The 21,866-nt window shown below is 45.8% G+C and overlaps 1 protein-coding gene across 1 annotated transcript; it reads right to left on the bottom strand.

The window, feature by feature from the left end:
* Window positions 1–1,300: 1,300 nt before the first annotated feature.
* ARL5C (ARF like GTPase 5C) lies at window positions 1,301–21,240 on the bottom strand. Its single transcript, XM_081838306.1, has 6 exons — window positions 21,132–21,240; window positions 14,175–14,235; window positions 12,158–12,305; window positions 7,585–7,668; window positions 4,786–4,937; window positions 1,301–3,139 (listed from the first exon to the last, which is right to left on the bottom strand). Exons 1-6 carry the CDS (start codon window positions 21,175–21,177, stop codon window positions 3,091–3,093), a joined length of 540 nt encoding a protein of 179 aa, XP_081694432.1. The 5' UTR covers window positions 21,178–21,240; the 3' UTR covers window positions 1,301–3,090.
* Between the last annotated feature and the right edge of the window lie 626 nt (window positions 21,241–21,866).

Here is a 21,866-nt window from a genome sequence, read left to right as displayed (position 1 = left end):
CCCCATGCTAAGTTCTAATCAAAATTCTGATTGGGGTCCTCTGGGGAAGTTGGACTGCATTGTCATCAATGTGCTGGTGGCATGCAGCACGGGTGGCGCTGTGGTATAAACCACTGAGCCTCTTGGGCTTGCCGATCAGAAGGTCAGCGGTTCAAATCCCGTGATGGGGTGAGCTCCCGTTGCTCTGTCCCAGCTTCTGCCAACCTAGCAGTTCAAAAGCATGCCAGTCCAAGTAAATAAATAGGTACCGCTGCGGCGGGAAGGTAAACAGCATTTCCATGCGCTCTAGTTTCCGTCATGGTGTTCTGTTGCACCAGAAGCAGTTTAGTCATGCTGGCCACATGACCCGGAAAGCTTTCTGTGGACAAACGCCGGCTCCCTCGGCCTGAAAGCGAGATGAGCGCCACAAACCCATAGTTGCCTTTGACTGGACTTAACCGTCCAGGGGTCCTTTACCCTTTACTTACCATTACTTCTCCTTTACATCCCCAGGTGTGCCAATGGATGTGCTAGACTGGCGTCTACGCTCAGTAATTGACTGGATGAAAACCAATAAACTGAAACTAGATCCAGGACTGCCTCTGGAAGCTGTGCAGAAATTGCAGCTAGTGCAGAATTCAGCAGCCGGATAGCTGACCGGGTCCAGGAGATGACCTTCGGGCAGAGGTTCAGAATATATACAAGGGAAATAAAAGGCAGGCCATCCACCTGCCAGAGGACTGGCCTAATCACAGATGCTCCAGATGACATTACAGTGGTACCTCGGGTTACATACGCTTCAGGTTACAGACTCCGCTAACCCAGAAATAGTGCTTCAGGTTACAAACTTTGCTTCAGGAGGAGAACAGAAATCGTGCTCTGGCGGCGCAGCGGCAGCAGGAGGCCCCATTAGCTAAAGTGGTGCTTCAGGTTAAGAACAGTTTCAGGTTAAGTACGGACCTCCGGAACGAATTAAGTACTTAACCTGAGGTACCACTGTATTAGTCTGCTCAGAAAATACGGTTTACCATAACCCAGTTTTAAGATTTGATGCCCCAACCCGAGTTCTGTGCTTCGGATGAGGCTTACCAACCGCAGCACCTGTACGGTTCCAGGCAAGGAATGGCTGTGATGCCACTCTGCAACTGCTGACATCTGCAGGTGCAAGTTGAATAGGATCTTGATAAGTCACATGATACTGTGGTGGAGCAGGAAGTCACACGCAGTTGTGGCTTGGGTCAACATGGGGCAAAGGTTTTGCTTGCAGGAAGATCTGGCAGTAAGTAGCAAGTCATGAATGTGCAAAATATAAGGACACATATAATAAAGAAACGTTTTAATTAAAAAAAAAAACCCCTCCAAACAGATCATGTCTGGAAATATTAAAAAGAAAACCCACAATGGGAGAACGCTTAAAATGTGAGAGAGGGAAATCTTTCTCTGTTAAAACACAGCAGAACTTTCCAGTTACAGACTACATAATTCCTGTACCTTTATAAAGCATATTGTACAGCCTCCAAAGCTGGGTGCCATTTACCACGCTGGAGAAACCGAGGCACTACATGTTAGTTTCTATGTCTTGGCCTACATGTGCAGCAGCATGTGGTGGTCACACAGTTGAGTTGCCAGAATGGACTGCACCATTTGAGACTGCATCCTGAAATCACACTTCTGAATGTATTATAGTTGTAAAACTCTACACAAATGGAAAACTGGCGTAGCAGGCAAAAGGGCTGTGCCAGAATATTCTCTCTCATATGTGAGTTTTCTTTGGGGGGGCAGGAAAAGGATTTTTAAAAAAACAAGAGGGATGCCACTTTTGAATACCCCCTCACCTGCAGTCCAAAATGGTCCCGTTTGCTGCCTTATTCTGCTACATGTGTAAAGCACATTCACAAAAACTGCATATTAATTGCAAACGAAAACAATTGTTTACAAGGCGTATAGTTGCCAGGGGGTTGTGGCCGATGAAATTCCACGGAGCAGTCCCGTTGAAATGACGAACCTAAGCAAATTATGTGCATTCATTTCAATGGGTCTCCTCTGAGTAGGAGTAACATTGGGTACAACCAGCCATGTCTAGTCTGGCCCTAACCTCTGTGGCTTGCAGCAGGGGTTTTGTAGACTCTCAGGACCGGGCAGTGATGGGGCTGAGTCACATGTGAACTCTTGTTCCCCATTCCTCCAGATTCTCCTGGTGTTTGCACAAAGGTTTAAAAATAAGCTTGTCATGCCAACTTAGCAAGTTTTTCTTCCTTGCTTAGCTTATGATGGTAGTGGTTGACCTTTCTCCCCCCCCCCCACTCTTACTGGAACTGCTTTCTGTGTACACCACGGCTTCCTACAGATTTCATGTCCCAGACTTGCCTTGGCACGCCAAGAGAATTCCCCCTCAGAAGATGCAGCTGAGACAGCTCTTTCTCAACATCGGCAAGCCAGGTTCGCATGCAAAAGGAAGGAGGTCAGGACTCCAGCAAAAACGGATTGGAAGAGAAGCACCAAAGAGCAACTCAGTGCCCAGATTGTTCTGTCATCTACTTATCCACAGTGAAATGGGAACAACCCTTTGGGAACACAAAGAATCAGCTCCGGAAGTCTCTTCCGCATCTTCTCAATGTGGTAAGCCCAGCCCAGGTATGACAGAGCCCAGAGCAAACGGTCAAGGCTGTGTTGATCCCACAATCCTAAAGCAAAGCATGTTTCTTTTTCAGGAAGGCTGAGGGCACTACTTGCTTTTTCGATGCTTAGCTCTTTCATAACCTTTCCCTGCCCCAAACAAGGCTGACATTTTGAAAGGTGTGCTTGAGCAAAGCCAAGTTTTCTCCCTTCCGCCGTGCCGTGAAGAATAGTCCCTTTTCGTAAGGCAAAGTCGGTCCAAGAAGCAGCTCCCATCCCCCAACTCTGCAGGCACAATTCATAATCGCTTTCTATAATGGTCCATGTTCTACAAAATGTATAAAATCAAGCTCTGGTGGCTTTGGGAAGAAAGGGGGGGGGGGAGAGAAGCGTCAAGGTCCAGTAAGTCCTGAGTGTTTGTAAAAAAAGCCCAAATGGAAATAAATACATGGACAAGTTTGTTTTTCCTCTTCCCCAAAGCAGCTTTGGCTGACGTCACTTGGCTGCAACTCTAGAAATCATCCATTCTAAACCAGCTGGAAGGCTGCAGGGAGAAGAGAGGAAGAGTTAGTGATGGGGAAATCACAAAGCACAGCTTCTAGTAACCAACCCATATTATCACTCCTGTCAGCCAAGGGACAAGTACCTTGTCTTCCTCCTAATTTATTCTTCTCATCATAAAGGTAAAGGTAAAGGGACCCCTGACCATTAAGTCCAGTCGTGACCGACTCTGGGGTGGTGGCGCTCATCTCGCTTTATTGGCCGAGGGAGCCGGCGTACAGCTTCCAGGTCATGTGGCCAGCAGGACTAAGCCGCTTCTGGCGAACCAGAGCAGCGCACGGAAACGCCGTTTACCTTCCCGCCAGAGCTATTTATCTACTTGCACTTTGACGTGCTTTCGAACTGCTAGGTTGGCAGGAGCAGGGACCGAGCAACGGGAGCTCACCCCATTGCGGGGATTCAAACCGCCGACCTTCTGATTGGCAAGTCCTAGGCTCTGTGGTTTAACCCACAGTGCCACCCGCGTCCCTTCTTCTCATCATATCTCCATCCTAAACCCAGACTGAGGGCTCACCCACACTGTCCTCCGACTTTCCTTTGGGGAAACGCGCTATTTACCAAACATTAATCAGTTTTTCTGCAAACTGACATTTCTTCCAATTCAGTGGCAAACTACAGAAAGCACGGAACAGGCGGAAAACCTCTCAGACTCTTACTTTCTAGGCCGACGGCAAGCGGAACTGAGGATGACCCCTGAGTCAAAAATGGTGAAGCCACATTATCAGAAATAACAAAGGTTGGCTAAAGTGGGGGAGGGAACGGACAATATTTTTTCAATTAGAAAAATATTAGGGCAGTCACCAGCTTAGAGAAACCTCCGATCAGTTTTATGAGTTTTCACTGATTACAGTAAATGAATTTATGTTCGTAAGAAAGAAACAAGACTTTGTATAGAATTCCTCCTTCTGTCTCACCCTTTATGTCTCCTTTATGTCCCACAATCAGGATGCAGATTTGTAAGAGATAAAAACACTGGTGCCTAAGACTTAAAGTCCCAGAATCCTTTAAAATAAATTATGGGCAAAATTGGTGAAGTAGCAAATGTTTATTGAAAGAAAAGCATGGTTAACATGAGCTCTGCTAAATTTGCAAAGCTTGTCAAAGTCTATGCATCCTACTGTTCTACAGGCAGTTGCTTAAAAACATCCTTTTAAAATGGCTAAGTTATGAATTGAGGTCTTTAGACCTGCAAAGCATTACTAAAAGCATCCTTAAAATTATTTTTTAAAAAACATGGAAATGCAACATATCTCACAATATTTAAGATGGCAATTGTAACTTGCAATTTCTTTTATATATAAATACTTTTTAAACAGCTGGTTTTGGACAATTAAAACCATTTTAATGCACAAATTAAGGGTTTTAGCACTAGAAAACACCAAAAAGCACCAGATCTCGGATGTAGGAAGGTGCTTCGTTTATTTTGTTTTACTGTGACAGGAACAAACTGCCATGAGCCCTTGGATCACACATTCCTCCCTCCCTCCCTCAAGTGTTGTTGCAATTAGCTACACCTTGTCATTTCATCCAGACCTGACAAACTGTGGCTAATCATAGTTTTTTGATGGTTTAAAATAAGCCCATTTCAAACCAGAGATTATGAAACTGGCCTAAATGGGTGGTACTCACCCCTCTCCTGTGAGCGCGCAACATCCCTGAATATGCCACGGGTGGTCTTTGATAGAGCTCAAGGTAAGAAAGTTTGAGATCTCAGAGGTAGACATGGAATTTTTGACATCCTGCTTGTTGGCATAAATCAACACAGCTGCATTACGCAGGTCCTGGGGAGAGGAAGGAGAAAATTCCCCGTTTACGTCCAGCTCTCTGACCCACACTACTACCCACCCAAAACCATAGGACTGACCCATAAAACTAATAGCTTAAAGATATGGGAGTCACGCCATTAAAAAAAGCTTCTTAGACAGTCAAATTAATATTTGTAGTAACCAAATGTAGGTCCACCTTAGGACACCAGAAGATAACGTGTGCAGGATGCACATTTGAACTCTGTGTACCTGCAATATTTGAATTATTTGTCTGACCAGCTTCTGTAGTGCTTAGGGTGTCGAACCAGGATTAAAATCCCCACTCAGCCATGAAACTCACTGGGTGATTTTAGGCTGCTCATACCAGTTGTGAATTTACCTGAGGAGATTATTATCTAGCCAATTTACCTGAAGAGATTATTAACTAGCCAATTTGCCTTGAATTTATCTGAGGAGATTATTATCTAGCCAGTTTGCTAACCAATATATGTGGTGGGCCCTTTGCTGAATTCAAGATAAATTACATCCACAACATTCTCACAATCCACTAGCCTAGTAAACCAATTTTTAAAAGGAGTAAAATTAATTTGATGGGATTCAGTCTTTGCAAATTCATGTGAGCACCTAATCACTGCGTTGTTATTAAAATGCTTACAATTAGACTTGGTTGAACATCAGTTCTAATATCTTTTTCCTGGTGTCAAAAGTCAGCCTGACTGGCCTGTAGTTTTCCAGACGTTCCTTTCCTCCATTTTTGAAGATTGGAACATTGTCTCCAGTCCTGTGGCATCTTATCCGTTTTTCAGGATTTCTCAAAGTTGATAGGAAAAAGTTCTGAGAGTACACCAAGAAGATCCTTCAATACAACTGATCTGCTCCTAAGACTTGAACTTGTTTAAAATAACTAGGTATTTCCTGGCCGCCTCAGGTTTGGGGAGCCTTTGGCCCACCAGATGTTTCTGAACTACAACTCCCATCATCCCTTGCCATTGCTAGGGGAGTTGGAAGTTTAGCAACATCTGGAGCGCCAAAGGTTCCTCACTTCTGTTTTTTTTTTATATAAATATTTATTGAAGTTTTACAAAATCATAACAAAATACAGCGGAAAAAAGAGAAAAAAGAAAAATACAAGATACGAAAAACAAAAAGTGAATAAAAATAGAAAGAAAAAAGAAAAAATCAATTTTTCCTTTTTTTTTAAACTTTAAAGCTCATTACCTTGTTTCCTTGACCTCCTCACACCTCCCCTTTTTATATTCCCATTTACATAATCAAATCAGCAAATCCTTGCCCTCTTTCAATTTATCATCGTTAACTATGTATCTTGACATATTACAACTCAAATATTTTCATCCATCAATTCCTTTTTGCATACTCTTTTAACTTTATCACTGATGCCACAATATTTTTAATCCAACATCATTTTAACATTCATAAATTTTGCACTGTTTCTGTAGATAGTCTTTAAATTTCTTCCAATCCTCTTCCACCAGCTCTTCTCCCAGGTCTCGGATTCTGCCAGAAAGGTTCCTCACTTCTGATGGAGATGTATCATCAAGGACCTTAATGAATATTTGGCCTCTTCCCTGAGGCAATTTGTGCTCAACTGTCAAGCCTGGTCTAAACACGCAGGCAGCAGAATGAGATGGCAGAATGGAATGCGTTATTCCAGGGTGGGGAATGAATGAATGAATCTTTATTTGCATGGGGAGAAGGCCACTGCTTGCCATGTGAAGACTCCCTGCAAAAACTCAGCGGGGAGGGAAGGCCCTTGCACAACCTGCTGCCTGCTAAGCTAGCTTTCTACTTGTGGGGAGATTGTTCCAGAGCAGAACATTCAAAAATGAGATCCTTGCCCAGTCTGAAATAAAACAGTCCCTTGGGACCACCACAGAACTCTGCCATCTCAATCGCCATGTGCAAGTCAGGCCTTTAGGCAGCATTAGTCCAGCAACTTCAGTAGAGTTGCCCTATGTCCAGAATTTCCCGGACATGGCCAGAATACTACAGTCGGAAGCAGTGTCTGGGTGGAAATCGCTGAAGTGTCTGGGAAAATCTGGACATATGGCAGCCCATGTTGGTAGTGTAAATTTTGGCGAATACAGTGGTACCTCGGGTTAAGCACTTAATTCGTTCCGGAGGTCCGTTCTTAACCTGAAACTGTTCTTATCCTGAAGCACCACTTTAGCTAATGGGGCCTCCTGCTGCTGCCGTGCCGCCGGAGCACGATTTCTGTTCTCATCCTGAAGCAAAGTTCTTAACCTGAAGCACTATTTCTGGGTTAGCGGAGTCTGTAACCTGAAGCGTATGTAACCCGAGGTACCACTGTATAATTAAAAATAGCTCAAAAACTCCTCTCTTTCTCTCTCTCTTGCCAAATCGAGAGAGAGAGAGAGAGAGAGAGAGAGAGAGAGAAAGAAAGAAAGAAAGAAAGAAAGAAAGAAAGAAAGAAAGATGATAGGTAGATATAGTTAGTTAGATAGATCAACAACTCTGCCCCCCCCCCAAAAAAAAGCTCAACAAATTGTCCTGATTTTCACTTTCTGAAATATGGGAACCCTCAACTTTGGTTGTCATCAAGCATCATTGGCTCACGGTTAATATACAGCTTGCAAAACAGCCTCACCGTCCCTCTGTACGCTGTGTGGCAAGGCAGACTCACCTCATGAGCAAGCATCTTGTACAGTTCCTCTTTACTCACTGTCAGCCTCTCGCGGTCTGTGCTATCGATCACCAGAATGACAAACTACAAAGGAAGCGGAAAGCACCAAAAGCTATGAGCTCATCTCGGCAACAGAATCCAAAGCTACGGGGCTGAAACCTAAAACCTAAGAAGGCTGGGTGCTGTTGTTCGATCCCTGTCGGGAAGCTCTCCCCACCCACAAGGCTCCACTTCTGTGGAAAGACCTCCCTCTCCTGAAGTTCTCCTAAGTCCAGCTTTTTAGTTTTTCAAATGACATGTAAAAAAAATTAGGCAATCTCCTCTTCTGCACGATGTTCTGGGGGCTCCTCCAAACCCCTCCTGGGCCAATTGGGGGGTGGGCGGGCTGGAGAGAGCCCCCTTGTGGTAGCAGAAGACCTTGCGCCTCCAGTTTTTGTTTTCATTTAGATTTGTTTGGGAGGGGGGTTTATTGTACAGTCATACCTCGGGTTAAATGTGCTTCAGGTTGAGCACTTTGGGGTTGCGCTCCGTGGTGACCCGGAAGTAACAGTGTGCGTTACTTCCGGGTTTCGCTGCTCGCACATGCGCAGACGGTCAAAATGACATCACACGCATGCGCGGAAGCGGCGAATCGTGACACACACACGGGCAGACACGCAGTTGCGGGTTGCGTTCGCTTCTAGATGCAAATGGGGCTCTGGAACGGATCCCATTCGTATCCAGAGGTACCACTGTACTGCATTATGAAAAAATAAAATTTTATGGAACAAGAGGGGGGAAGAAGAAGAAAAAACGACATCAAAGTAAAGCTGGGCAAAACCTCAAAAAAGCCAAGGAGTGGATGGCAGAGGTCATGGCTGAGCAGGAATTTGGTTATAGGCTCTGTATAGCTCCTGGCTCTGCCGCTTAGAAACATTGGAATCTGCCCTATACAAAGTCAGAACACTGGGTCCATGTAGCCATGTCTACACAGGTTGGCAGTGGCTCTTGGGATGGGGGTTCAGATAGGAGTCTTTTCCCATCACAACTTGGAGATTTGGGGAACTGAACCTAAGACCTTCCACATTAGGTGTAATGGGATAAGGGATTGCTTGTGCGTAAGCGCCTCACTGCTCCAAGCTGAGTAGTTGGCTGAAACTTTCCCTGACCGGACAGCCCTTGCTTCGTGGCTGTCTTAATCGCTGCAGAATCCGTCCGTGGGCGTTTCCTGAATTTCTTCCAACATAAAAGCTCCTTGACCGAGAGTCTCCGCCTAGCTTCCCTGCGCAACAGCTTTCTGCGCAGAGTGGGCGTCCCAATGGGAGGTCCTGAGCTCTCTCCGCTGGTCTCGCTGGAAGCGTCTCTGATCCTTCCCTCCGACGCCTCCTCCTCCTCGACGCCTCCTCCTCCTCTACTTCCTCAGCGGAAGCTCTCCCTCTCTCCCTGCTGGTTCCCTCTCCAGCGTCTGGGAGCCTTGCCACCACCCTGGGCTCCGATGGCAGTTCCCTGACATTAGGGTTTCCCAGACTTGGGTCTCCAGCTATTTTTGGACTACCATTCCCATCACTCCTGACCACTGGTCCTGGTACCAAGGGATGATGGGAGCTGTAGCCCCAAAACAGCTGGAAACATAAGTTTGGGAAACCATGTTCTACATGCAAAGCAAATGTTTTACCCCTGAGCTACGGCCCTTCCCGGTCACTTGCCACAAACAGCATCAAATTTATGCAACATACACACACAGAAACAAAAACTGCTCAATTTATACATGCCAAGAAATTACGCATTTGAGTACCAAATTAAAATTTTTGTCGGAGGGGTAGAGGGAAAAAGAATACACAGGGCCATCGAGTTTTCTCAACTTCTCCCATAAGCGATACATAATTGGTGTGAAAACTGTTTTAAAAAGGGGTTTATTTTGGGTGAGTAGATTGTCTTGCTTTGTTGATCTGGTGCCTAGGGAAAAACTGAGAAAACACATAGACGGTGGTTGGGGGAAACGAAGGGGGCGGGAACATTCTGCTTCTAGAAATGTCAAGAATGTCCTCTTGGCAGTCAAACGGACGTGTCTCGGCCTGGCTTTGTTCTGCCAGAGCAGACGGACAGCTGCGTGTGACGCAGACAGGGCTCAAGTCTCGTTCCTCCCAACAAAATATTATTTTAGCCTCATTCCCAACGACCTGGGAAGAAAGGCTAGCAAAGCCTAGCTAAGCATGGGTTAGGGAAGGTATTTTGCAGTGTAAATATGCCAAGAGGGATAAAATAGTAGACAGAACACGGCTATTTGGGTTTGAGACAACTGTGAATACTGTTAGAGGAACAAGGAAAACTGTCTTTGACTGAGTCAGACTGTGAGTCCATCTAGGTTCGTATTATTTATACAGCCTGTGTGTGACTCTCTGGGGGTTCAGGAAGGGTCTGTCTTTTCCCCTCTCTACCTGCAGATGCCAGAGAGAGACTATGGGGCTTTATGTATGCAGAGCATGTGCACAATGACTGAGCTATGGTTTTTGCCAGAGGAATCTACCCTATACTGAGTCGATAGCTATTTAATGCTTGCAACCACAGGCCACTGCAAGTACAGTGGTACCTCTGGTTGCGAAGGGGATCCGTTCTGGAGCCCCATTCACATCATGAACAGAACGCAACCTGTGTCTGCATGTCTGTGCGGGTCGCGATTTGCCACTTCTGCGCATGTACGTGACGTCATTTTGAGCGTCTGTGCATGCGTGAACAGCCAAACCCAGAAGTAACCCTTTCCGGTACTTGCGGGACGCAACCTGAAAACGCTCAACATGAAGCAAATGCAACATGAGGTATGACTGTACAATAATATACGCAAGCATACAGCACAAGTAAATATAATCTTCCCTTAAAATCAGATCAAAGTTATAATCCACCTTGGAACTTCTAGGGGCTTACACTTTTTAAAATTTACTGTGTGCATTTTCCACGCTGGAACTTCAAACAGTGCAAGTTGAGGGGACAGATATTTCTATTCATCAGATAGCAGGTGAGTCAAGATGTCCTGAACTGGCCACCAACTACATTGCAACGTGAAACAATTTCCAGGATAGGCAGTGCGGAACACAATGAACTAAATTCATGACACCAGACTTCCAAACTTGCACTAGGTCAGAAATTGGTCCTTCCAGCCCAGTGTTGTCTGCAGCAAGTTGGGGAGAAACTCAAGCCGAGCCACCTCATTTGGCCTAAAAGGAAGTTTCGGCCAAGCCATGCCCACTAGCCCTAGAGATGTCAGGTGTGGAGCAAGCTCCCTGCTGAAAGTTCATCAGCTGATGTGCCTTTGTAACTATGCAGGTGAAGGAAAACAGGTCACCTGATGTCCCTGTGACATCAGGTAATTGACAGGCAGGGGTATCATCTGTCTCAGCTCTACCTGGTATACCAAACCTGAGATCTTTCACATGCAAAACATGTCCTTCACTGAGTTATGGCTCTTCTCCAACCAGAATTGTTAAGCAGCCACTAACACCTAGATCTCACAAACAGCAGGCCAGGAAGCTGTGAATGGACAGCAGCACTTCAGGTTGCAAGTGGGAGCTCACAAGACTGAGTGCAGCACAACTAGCCTAAGGCAACTTAGTGAGCTCATGGTCGAAACATGATCTGTAGCTCAGCCTTAGTCACTGTCCAAGGCAGGGAACCTGGAGCCCTAGTTTATATTGGGAAGGAATTGCCGCCCAGGTCTAATTGGCCAGTGACCCTAGAAGGGCACTTTGAGTCTTCTTCTAACTGCACATGGCTCAAATAATCTGCATTTCTTTACAGGCACCTTTTTCTGTAAAACACCTAACCCTCTGCTAATCTCACCCCAATCTGGATGGAACAGGTTGCTTCACAGAAGGTGAATGGGTTGAGAGGAACATGCTTGCATCCAGGTAGGTAGTTCAACAGGGAGATGTGATGTCTTCTAGGGCAGAGGGTCACTCATTTTGGATCTTCTCTACGCTGCAATATTTCTTTTCATGGAATCAGAACTGGGAAGTGCCTAAAAGGTCATCTACGTCCAGCCCACTGCCAGTCCAGAAAATCCACTTCTGCGACAGCATGCCTGATAAAAGCTGGCCACCTAGCCTCTGCTAATAAGGCAGAGCATCTTCCAAGGTCAAGCAGCTTGTGCCATTAGGAAATTCTTCTAATGTTTAGTCTAACTCCCTAATTTAGGTAAAGGTACCCCTGACCGTTAGGTCCAGCCGCAGACGACTCTGGGGTTGCGCGTTCATCTCACTCTATAGGCCAAGGGAGCGAGCCAGCGTTTGTCCGCAGACAGCTTCTGGATCGTGTAGCCAGCATGACTAAGCCGCTTCTGGAGAACCAGAGCAGCGCACAGAAACACAATTTGCCTTCCCGCCAGAGCAGTACCTATTTATCTACTTGCACTTCGTGCTTTCAAACTGCTAGGTTGGCAGGAGCTGGGACCGAACAACGGGAGCTCACCCCGTCATGGGAATTTGAACCACCAACCTTCTGATCGGCAAGCCCTAGGTTCTGTGGTTTAGACCACAGCGCCACCCGCCTCCCAACCCCCTAATTTACTTTCGCCTTATTTGGCTGAATCCATGCAGCTCACCTCTGTGTTGGAATAGTAGGTGTGCCAAGTAGACCTCAAAGTTTCCTGCCCACCAATGTCCCACATCAGGAAGTGTGTCTTGCGCAGGACGATTTCCTCCACGTTGCTGCCGATCGTAGGAGATGTGTGCACAACCTCGTTCATTAGGCTGGAAGGAGATCAGAGAAGTAAGCTGCCTGAGCCCTCAACAGCTACCTCGCCACCCTCCAACCTGCAAAAATGAGCTGGGCTTATGAGACACGTTGGCCTTCCTCCCCTGGCTCCGATTAACAATCTACAACACCTTGGAGATGCTGGGAAGGCTTGTGACACAGGATTCCTCAACCCGAATCTCTATGGAAGTGGCTAGACTACAACTCCCATCTTCCCTGGCGATTGGCCATGGTGGGTGAAGCTGACGGGAGGCCACCAACATTTGGAAGGGTCCAGACTGGAGGCTAAGGCTGATTTCCGGCAACAATAACCCTGCCTTGGCAATGGGGAGCTGTGCAATACAGAGCTCTGTGCAATACACAGCTCTGTGTAATACACTTTGTGCAATACACAAAGGCCAATGGGAAAAGGTTGTTGTGGTTGTTAAAATTTGTATACTGCCCTATACCTGCAGGTCTCAGGGTGGTTCACAAGAGAAAATCACAATATAAAAATACAATACACTTTTTTTAAAAAACCTCAAGAATTCCCCCCTCCCGAACACATTTTTAAAGGGCATTGGATGTCAATCAGCCAAAGGCCTGGTTAAAGAGGAACATTTTTGCCTGGCTCCTAGAAGTATACAGCATAATGAAGGCGCCAGAAGAATCTCCCTGGGAAGAATATTCCACAGCACAGTGTCCAACTCAAGGCCTGAGGGCTACATGTGGGCTACATGCTGGCTAGGGGTGATGGGGGCTGGAGCCCAGGAACCACTGGATGGCCAGAGGTTAGCCATCCCTGACTTACATTAAACCAAAAGGGAGAGAGAATGACAGACTTCTAAAACAAATGTAGGATGGGAAAATCCTCCCAACAGAAAGCACTTTGTTGATTTCAGCTGAATCCCTATTAGGTCCTCTTAGATCCCAGAATGCAGATTCCTTGAGGTTTAGCTGATATCTCTCTCTCTCTCTCTCTCTATATATATATTATTATTATTATTATTATTTTATTTATTTTATTTTATTTTATTTTATTTTATTTTATTTTATTTTATTTTATTTTATTTTATTTTATTTTATTTTATTAATATTTCAGGTATTATCTTTGGGTACAAAGAGTTGTATTCAGCTAAGTTCTAGTGCCACCCATAGTGAGTGCTACCCATAGTGAATTCAGTTGCACCATTTAGGTACAAAAGGCCCATATCTACACGTCACACAATATTGTGAACAAGCAACATGCAAATGTACACTGTCTGGTCACTTCTACTTTGCTCCTTTACTGGGTGTGAACAAGAGAAACTAACCAGGAAGCCTTGGCTTCCTGTTATGTCCAAATCAGTAATTGTCTTCTCCTTATCAAGCAACGATTATTAGTCAGTTGTTGGCTGCTATCAGGAAGCCGAACAAACCATGAGTCCTGGTTCAGACATAACAGGAAGCAAAGGCGTCCTGGTTTGTTTCTCCCCATCTCGTGAGAAGAAAACTGGGAGCCACTGGTCAATGCTCAGCAGACATTGCATCACAATAAGAGTGGCTTTTTGCAATGTGCAGACATGGCTGCTCCCCTTCTGTATGAATTTCCCCATGTGTGAGGCACAGTTTAGCCCTGACATTTGAAACAGGCTCAGTCTTGCACCAAGTCCCAATGCAACCTGCGTATGCACCATACATTTAAAGCACATTTAAAGCAAACTCCCCCCTCAAAATTGGAGTATACTCTTCACAAAGCTATCATTCCCAGCAGCCTTAAACTACAGTTCCCAGGATTCTTTGAGTGGTTGCATTAAATGTATGGTGTGCATGCTTCACAGAATCCCTCATATCTAACCAGTAAGTTGAACATAAATAAAAATTCAATGTGTGAGGGAGGTACTCACAACTGGTAGAGGATGGTGGTTTTCCCAGCATTGTCCAAGCCAATAATTATTACTTTATGCTCTAGAGGGGAATAAAACACAACAGATGTTCAAGATTTTGATAAACAAGTTTCTAAGGAAAATACAGTTTGAGATTTATTTAACTGGTCCATACACTGAACTGTGATCGGGGAGTTGGAGAAAAAGTAAAGTTGAAGGGTAGCTTTTTGCCCAATATCACCAATGAAATCATGGCGGGGGGGTGGTGGAGTGGGGAGCACAGCCTTATATGGATCTCCGTTTTTATAGACTCAGCGGGTAGCGCTGTGGTCTAAACCACAGAGCCTAGGGCTTGCTGATCAGAAGGTTGGCGGTTTGAATTCCTGCGACGGGGTGAGCTCCCGTTGCTCAGTCCCAGCTCCTGCCCACCTAGCAGTTCAAAAGCACGTCAAAGTGCAAGTATATAAGTAGGTACCACTCCAGCGGGAAGGTAAACGGCATTTCTGTGCGCTGCTCTGGTTTGCCAGAAGCGGCTTAGTCATGCTGGCCACATGACCCAGAAGTTGTCTGTGGACAAATGCCAGCTCCCTCAGCCTACAGAGTGCGCAACCCCAGAGTTGTCCGCGGCTGGACCTAATGGTCACCTTTACCTTTACCCTAGAATCATTTGCATGCACAACTTTAAACAACAACAACAACAAAACCTGTACAGTGGTACCTCGGGTTACATACGCTTCAGGTTACATATGCTTCAGGTTACAGACTCCGCTAACCCAGAAATAGTGCTTCAGGTTAAGAACTTTGTTTCAAGATGAGAACAGAAATCGTGCTCTGGTGGCGCGGGGGCAGCGGGAGGCCCCATTAGCTAAAGTGGTGCTTCAGATTAAGAACAGTTTCAGGTTAAGAAAGGACCTCCAGAAAGAAATAAGTACTTAACCTGAGGTACCACTATAGTTGATTAAGAGATATCCAGGGGTGCCCCACTCCTCAGAAATGTCATGGGCCACTGCAGTAATACTATGCTCTTATTACCAAACTTAGACTCCACACATGTACCAAACATGCGCATTCACAGCTATTCTGAAAGTCCTACCAGTCTGAGTCAGTCATCCCAATCAGGTTTCGACTTTTGACTACTAGAAGGTGAATGTGACTTTTCTCAATCTCTTCCAAGGAACTCAGAACGGCATATGCAGTCCCACCATCTCTAAGGTGACCATGCGTCTTACTTGCTCATCCTCTGTCGGAAGGTATATTTCGTTTGAAGGGTTGCCTATCTAAGTCCAGTTGAAATGTCAATCACCCCAAGAAGGGAGAAAGGGGGGAGGGGGGCTGAACCTGCCCATCATCAATAGTTAGCAGCTAGAGAGTAGACCGAGCAGCGATGTTGGGTTCTCCTGATCAAAATCCTCCCCGTTCTGGCACAATAGACTGAATTTCTATTTAGGTTACAGTAATTCTTTCTAGATTTGCATCTATGCCATAAATGTGCATGTGCGAATATTTTGTGTGTGTGTGTGAGAGAGAGAGAGGGGGGGGGGAGAGAAAGATGTGTTTCCTAACCTTGCTTGAAGAAGTGCAAAGTGCCCCTTTTTCTGCACACTTTCAAAGCAGCAAACTGAAAAAGGAAGAGTTAGGAATGGAAGCTGCATGACCCAAACTCTCCTTGACAGCAATGGCAGTAAAACAGAAACCTCTCATACTCTAGCTAGCATATTCCCCTGTGCACAAAAAGACTACCGCCATGCTGCCCAAGTTTGAGCGACAAAGAGCAATTCAGCATTCTTATAAACAGGAACAGAAAGTTTCTTATGCAAAGACGCTCAATTGTCATACATGCATAACCTTTTGCAGCTGAAACAGTGGCTATACATGAATAGTTTGACTGGAAGACAACAAACAACAGGCATAGTATGTCCTGGAGCATCCCAAACTCAGCTTTTTCCCATGCCAGTGTGTTCCTCTCTAGACATCCTTGTGCAACTGCCAGGGCCCCATCAACCCAGCCTTGCAACCCCACACCACCCAGTCTTGTATCCTCACACAACACCCCGCCCTCCCGCTGGGGAGCTGTCATTACAAATTACTGAGAATGAATCAAACTCAAATAGCAACTGTTTGGCACAGATCAGAGGAGCACCAACACTGGAGAAACTCACAGTGATGTACGAGTTCCTCTCTCTGTTTCTATGGGTCCAGCTCTGTTTCTATACTTCCAAAAGCTGTGGCATCCACATCGACCAAGCAATCTTTTGCTATCGCACATAACACCAAGCTATGGTTTACTAAACCTTAGCTTAGTGTTGTGTGACTCCCGTCCAGCCTCTTTAAGTGTGGTGTCTTTACTGCCAAGAAAGGACCCTTGTCATCCCTTCCAACTCTACAATTCTATGAAAACCATGATCTGAAGCCATGGTTTGTTCTTGGCTTATGAACCTTGATTCTTTTAACTGTGGCATTATGTGTGTGACCCCAGCAGCCTTCCATAACCATGGTTTCTATGACCACCCCACCCTAGATTTTCACCAAACTACAAAGGCATAAGGTAAGAAGAGCTGGAGGGCAGGATCCAAATTTGGGGTAATAAAGCCATGGTTTGTTTGGTCACCTATAGGATGAGTTGTGGTTTGTTTCAGAAACAAACCATGGCTTAGTATTAGGAGCCAAGCAAACCAACACGTAGACTGCAATGTGTGTACTCACTTTGTCATCCCCTTTTTTCATTACAGTGGTATCTTGGTTCTCAAACTTAATCCGTTCTGGAAGTCCGTTCCAAAACCAAAGCGTTCCAAAACCAAGGTGCACTTTCCCATAGAAAGTAATGCAAATTCGTTCCAGACTTTTAAAAACAACCCCTAAAACAGCAATTTAACATGAATTTTACTATCTAACGAGACCACTGATCCTTAAATGAAAGCCATAAACAATGTAATGCAGACACACAATCAATTAATCTATCAATAGCTGAACTGGGTTCCACACAGTCACAAAAACAAAAGAAAAAGAGCCTCAAAAACCAAAACACAAAATAAAAAGCAGACAGACCTCAATGTAACACTCAAAACGGAATTGTGGCACTCAAATCGGAAGCGTAACACTCAAGAGCATGTTCGGCTTATGAAAAAAGTTCGCAAACCGGAACAATTACTTCCGGGTTTGCAGTGTTTGGGTTTCAAGTTGTTTGAGTACCAAGGCGTTTGAGAACCAAGGCACCACTGTACTTGCCCCTTGCATTACCAAGAACCTTAGAGAGCTCAAAGAGGAACCACAATTCAAACTTAAGCTACAAGAAAGCAAAGACTTGGAAGCAAACGTTGCATTTCCAGCAACCCCCAGCCAGTGTAGCAAAGGCATCAGAGCACACAATTGTGGAGTCCAAAAGATGCCTGGAGCAAGGGAAAAGTTTGGCACAAGCTGCATATGGCCTTTATACTTCTTTTTATTCCTATCAGCAAAAAAATCAGGTACGAACGGAATTTCACTTTCCTCCGTTCCATCCCTTGGGCACTTTAGAAACCAACTATGCAGCAGAGTACACAGATGAAATTGGGACACAAAACAAACAGGTTGTACCTGGTTATGGCCGAGGTTAAAAGCCAAGACTTCAGTGAACAACTCCCCACCCGACAAGTGTTTTAGTTCATGAACATTTCAGGAAAAGTTTGTTTTACGCTGCAAGTTGTAGATAATCTGTCTCTCCCCATCTCCCACATACGGTTAGGGTAAAAATTCCATATATGGCCAGATTAGGTAACAAGAAAGGCTTTTTTGTTGTTTTTGGCCAAGAGCCATGTTTTAAAATATCAACTCCCTACCTATTAAGAAAGTGTTTGGTGGCTCCATCAGATAAACAGTTAAATTGCTTTCTGGAGAAGGAAGGAAATTCTACTGCAAGGTAAAGAATCAACACAATGGAAGAATTGGTTTTCTCCAGAGACATATCCCAAGACTGGCCTCACATAACAGACTCCATTAGTGGTTTTGTTATGTTCTGTGGTATTTTATGCATTACGACTTGCTGTTACTTTAATTAAGTGTAGCTTAGTAATTCTTTGTTGCAACTGTCAAGTGCAAACTGTTCAATTATTATTTGCTGAAACTTACTTTTACTGATTGCTTTATTATATTCTAATGGATGATCGAATATTGCTTTATTTGATATACACATGTAGTTTATTTTAAAGTTATGATTTTATTATAACTTGTTTGCATTGGCTCAGATTGTTATGAGGTGTGTGGTCTTTGCTGTGTATTTTGTTGTTTCTTCAGCTTACAAATCACCTTGTATAGAAAGGCGGTATGCAAATTAAAAGTGAAGAAGTGAAGAATTAACTGCATGGTCTCAAACGTCAGAAATAACACGTGAGACCTGTATGCGCGCGCACACACACACACACACACACACACACACACAAAATTGGAATTAAGGAAACTTTTTCAGCCAAGGGCCACATGTGCTCATACAGAGCCCCCCAGGGGCCAGATGCAAACTAGGTACAGTCGCACCTTGGATCCTGAATGCCTTGGTACTCGGACGTTTTGGCTCCCGAATGTCGCAATCCCGGAAGTGAGTGTTCTGGTTTGCGAACGCTCTTTGGAACCCAAACGTCTGTGCGGCTTCCAACTGTTTGCTATCAGCACCAGTTTGTAGCACTTTGAATGAGGTCTGCCTGCACACATTTGCAAGTATGCGTGCATCTTACATGCAGGTTTGTGCCTGCTTTGTGAAAATATTCACAGGAAAATATTCTCCTACTAACACATGCGATCACAAGTGTTTCTACAGGAGCGTGAAGGAACCTCTGCGTGTAAACGTGTATTTAGAAGCGGAAATGCAAAACTTGCCAGCATGCAAGTGGTGTGCAAGACACGAATTTCTCACAAAGAGGTCTTTATCATTTCCCACCCCCCAAGGTCTTAAAAGGCTCTGAGCAGAAGCAGTTTTTTCATTGTCAGACAAAAGGGCCTCACCAACATGAAAGATGGTCTGAACAAAGGATGGAAAATCCTCTTGCCACCAAACACCTGCCTGAGCAAGCAAGCTGTACCAAACACAGACAACAAGAGGAGCTGTGCCATCCCCCTTCACACAAAAAAGAAAACCTCTGAACCTTCCACAGTTTCCTGTAGTCACCAGGAGGAGGGTGGTGGCTTCCTCGCACAGCCAAACACACAAGATGCCCAACATTCCCCGAGGAAATGGATTTGTCTAGATCAGTGGTGTCCAAACTTTTTTCAAAGAGGGCCAGATTTGATGAAGTGAAGGGCCGTGAGGGCCGCCCAAAGTTGTTAACCTTTTTTTAGGATTGAAATTGTTGAGGTTTTTTTAGGATTTTACCTCAGGAAATAAACTATAAACTGTCACAGGGGCCGGAGGGCCGGATTAGGCCCCCAAACTGTCACACCAACCGGAGGGCCGGATTAGGCCCCCAAAACGAACTTTGGACATGCCTGGTCTAGATCCACTTGTTCTATTGTCCATCTGGATTCAAATGGAAAATGCACTGAGAGGTACAATAGCTACAGGTTTTCCTCCTCTCAATAACTTCACATTTAAACGCGGCTGTCAAAGGAAGCCTTTGCTCGTTCCCTTATCCCATCTGTTCCCCAACAGACTTTCTCCTCCTCTGCATCTAACACACACACACACACACACACACACACACACACACACACCAGACACTTCACACACACCCCAGCCTGCCCTCTTAATAACACAAATCCAGTCACTGTTTTTTGCCCTCATCAGACAGAAGTTATTTAACCTAGCAAGCGTGCCAGGCACATCTTGAGTTATGCATACGTCAGCTGGCTCTGTACACCGCAGCCCACAAGGAAACATGAAAGATGCTAATTGCTAAACGCTGCATTATAGATGCTCACCAGCAACTTTCCTACAAGTTTTCAGGATCAGTCACCCTGTAGAGTTGGATGGGACCTCAGGGGCCATCTAGTCCAACCCCTGCAATGAAGGAATCTCAAGTAGATCGTTGGATGGCAGATGCCCACACAGGTGTCATTCTGACTCCTGCGCTTCGTAACATGGCAATCTCTTTCCACCGATAACACAATTTAGGCACCCCACACCCACAGAAGGCCCCTTCTGCATGGTGTATTGAAAGCAGCATCATACCACTTTAAACAGCCCCCACCCAAAGAACCCTGGGAGTTGTAGTTTGCTATGGGTGCTGAGCAATGGCCCTACTGTATTTGCTTCACAAAGCTATGAAATGGTCCACCCCACCCCACCCCCCTTTAACAGGGAACTTTGGGAATTGCAGATTTGTCAGAGGAACTGGGGGTCTGCTAACAACTCGCGGCACCCTTATCGAACTACAGCTCCCAGAATTCTTTGGGGGAATCCATGGCTGTTTAAGGTGGTATCATGGTGCTTTATATGTACAATGCAAACGAGGCCACCGTGCCAAATCTCTCGCACCCAACTCGCAGCAAAAGCCATTCTTTCCACAGCAGCCCAAGGCTTCTTCTGGTGTGTTGAAAAGGTCAGGGCTCGTCTCCCCCTCCCCTCCATTTCACCCTCCCAGATGGCCTTAACTTCCTTGAAAGGGGACGGGGAGGGGAGAGAAAGTGACTGAAGAAAGGACAAAACAAAAAAACAAACGCGGAGAAAAGACGGGGAGGGGAAGAGAGATGAAGGCGAAACTGGCGAGAGGGGAAGAGGAGCAACAAAACAGAGAGGAGCAACTCAAGAGAAACGAAGGCAGCCTAGGAAGAAACCAAAAGAGGGAGCAAAAGAAAAGGAGGAATGGAAGCCAGAGGGTGGGGGGGGGGGAACCCGCCAGGGAAGGAAAAAAATCACACAAAGGAATGGAAACCAGAGCGAAGTCCATAAAAAGAGAAAGGAGGATGGATGCAAAGTTTGCAACGAAAGAGAGGAAAGCAGGGGACGGGAGGAGAGGAAGGGGGGAGGAGGCAAGGGGCGACGAGGAAGCGTGGGAAGGCGCGGGGGGTTCCTACCGCGGCTTCCGAAAACGCTCAGCAGCTTCGCGAAGAGCTGCCCCATATCGGAGCCCCGCAGCCGCCTAAGCCAGCCCTTGCCCCAGCCCCACTTTATAGCCTCGGCCGGTGACGCGGCCAGGGAAGAGGCGCGCCCGCGCTCCGGCTCCTCCTCCTCCTCCTGCTGCGCGCCTCCCTCTCTGGACGGATTGTATTATTATTTTTTTCCAAAGTGGGGGAACTCCTCCGGCGGGAGGGAACCCCGGGCAAGGGCAGCTGTCTGAGGATGAGAATGGCAAATACTGGGGGGAACGGCGCACAGGAAGGGCAAAGTTTTTTCCGGGTGGGAGGAGAGCATGTGCAAAGTGCTTTTGCTCCGGGCAAAGCGCGGGGCTCGCCTCCTGTAACCCCCCCCCCTCTGTCCTAGGATCCAACTGCTAGGACTCTCCCCCCGCCCATAAAATAGTTGACAGCATCTTAAAAAGCAGAGACATCACCTTGCCAATAAAGGTCCGTATACCTAAAGCTATGGTTTTCCCAATAGTGATGTATGCAAGTGAGAGCTGGACCATAAAGAAGGCTGATCGCCGAAGAGAAAACAAAACATATTATCCAGAAACAGATCATCCATATTTTCCCCCTTTTTCCTCCCTCCCCCTCCCTCCCCCCACAGAACCCACCCACCCCCACCCCCACTTCCCTCAGTTCCAGTCCTTGATTTCTCTAAAAATGCTATTTTCTGCATGTTACACAGTT

Source organism: Podarcis erhardii, assembly GCF_964252035.2.
Source record: "Podarcis erhardii genome assembly, chromosome: 13".
NCBI classification, from domain to species: Eukaryota; Metazoa; Chordata; class Lepidosauria; order Squamata; family Lacertidae; genus Podarcis; species Podarcis erhardii.
Note: the sequence above shows the minus strand (reverse complement) of the source record. Positions and strands in the feature narration are given on the sequence as shown.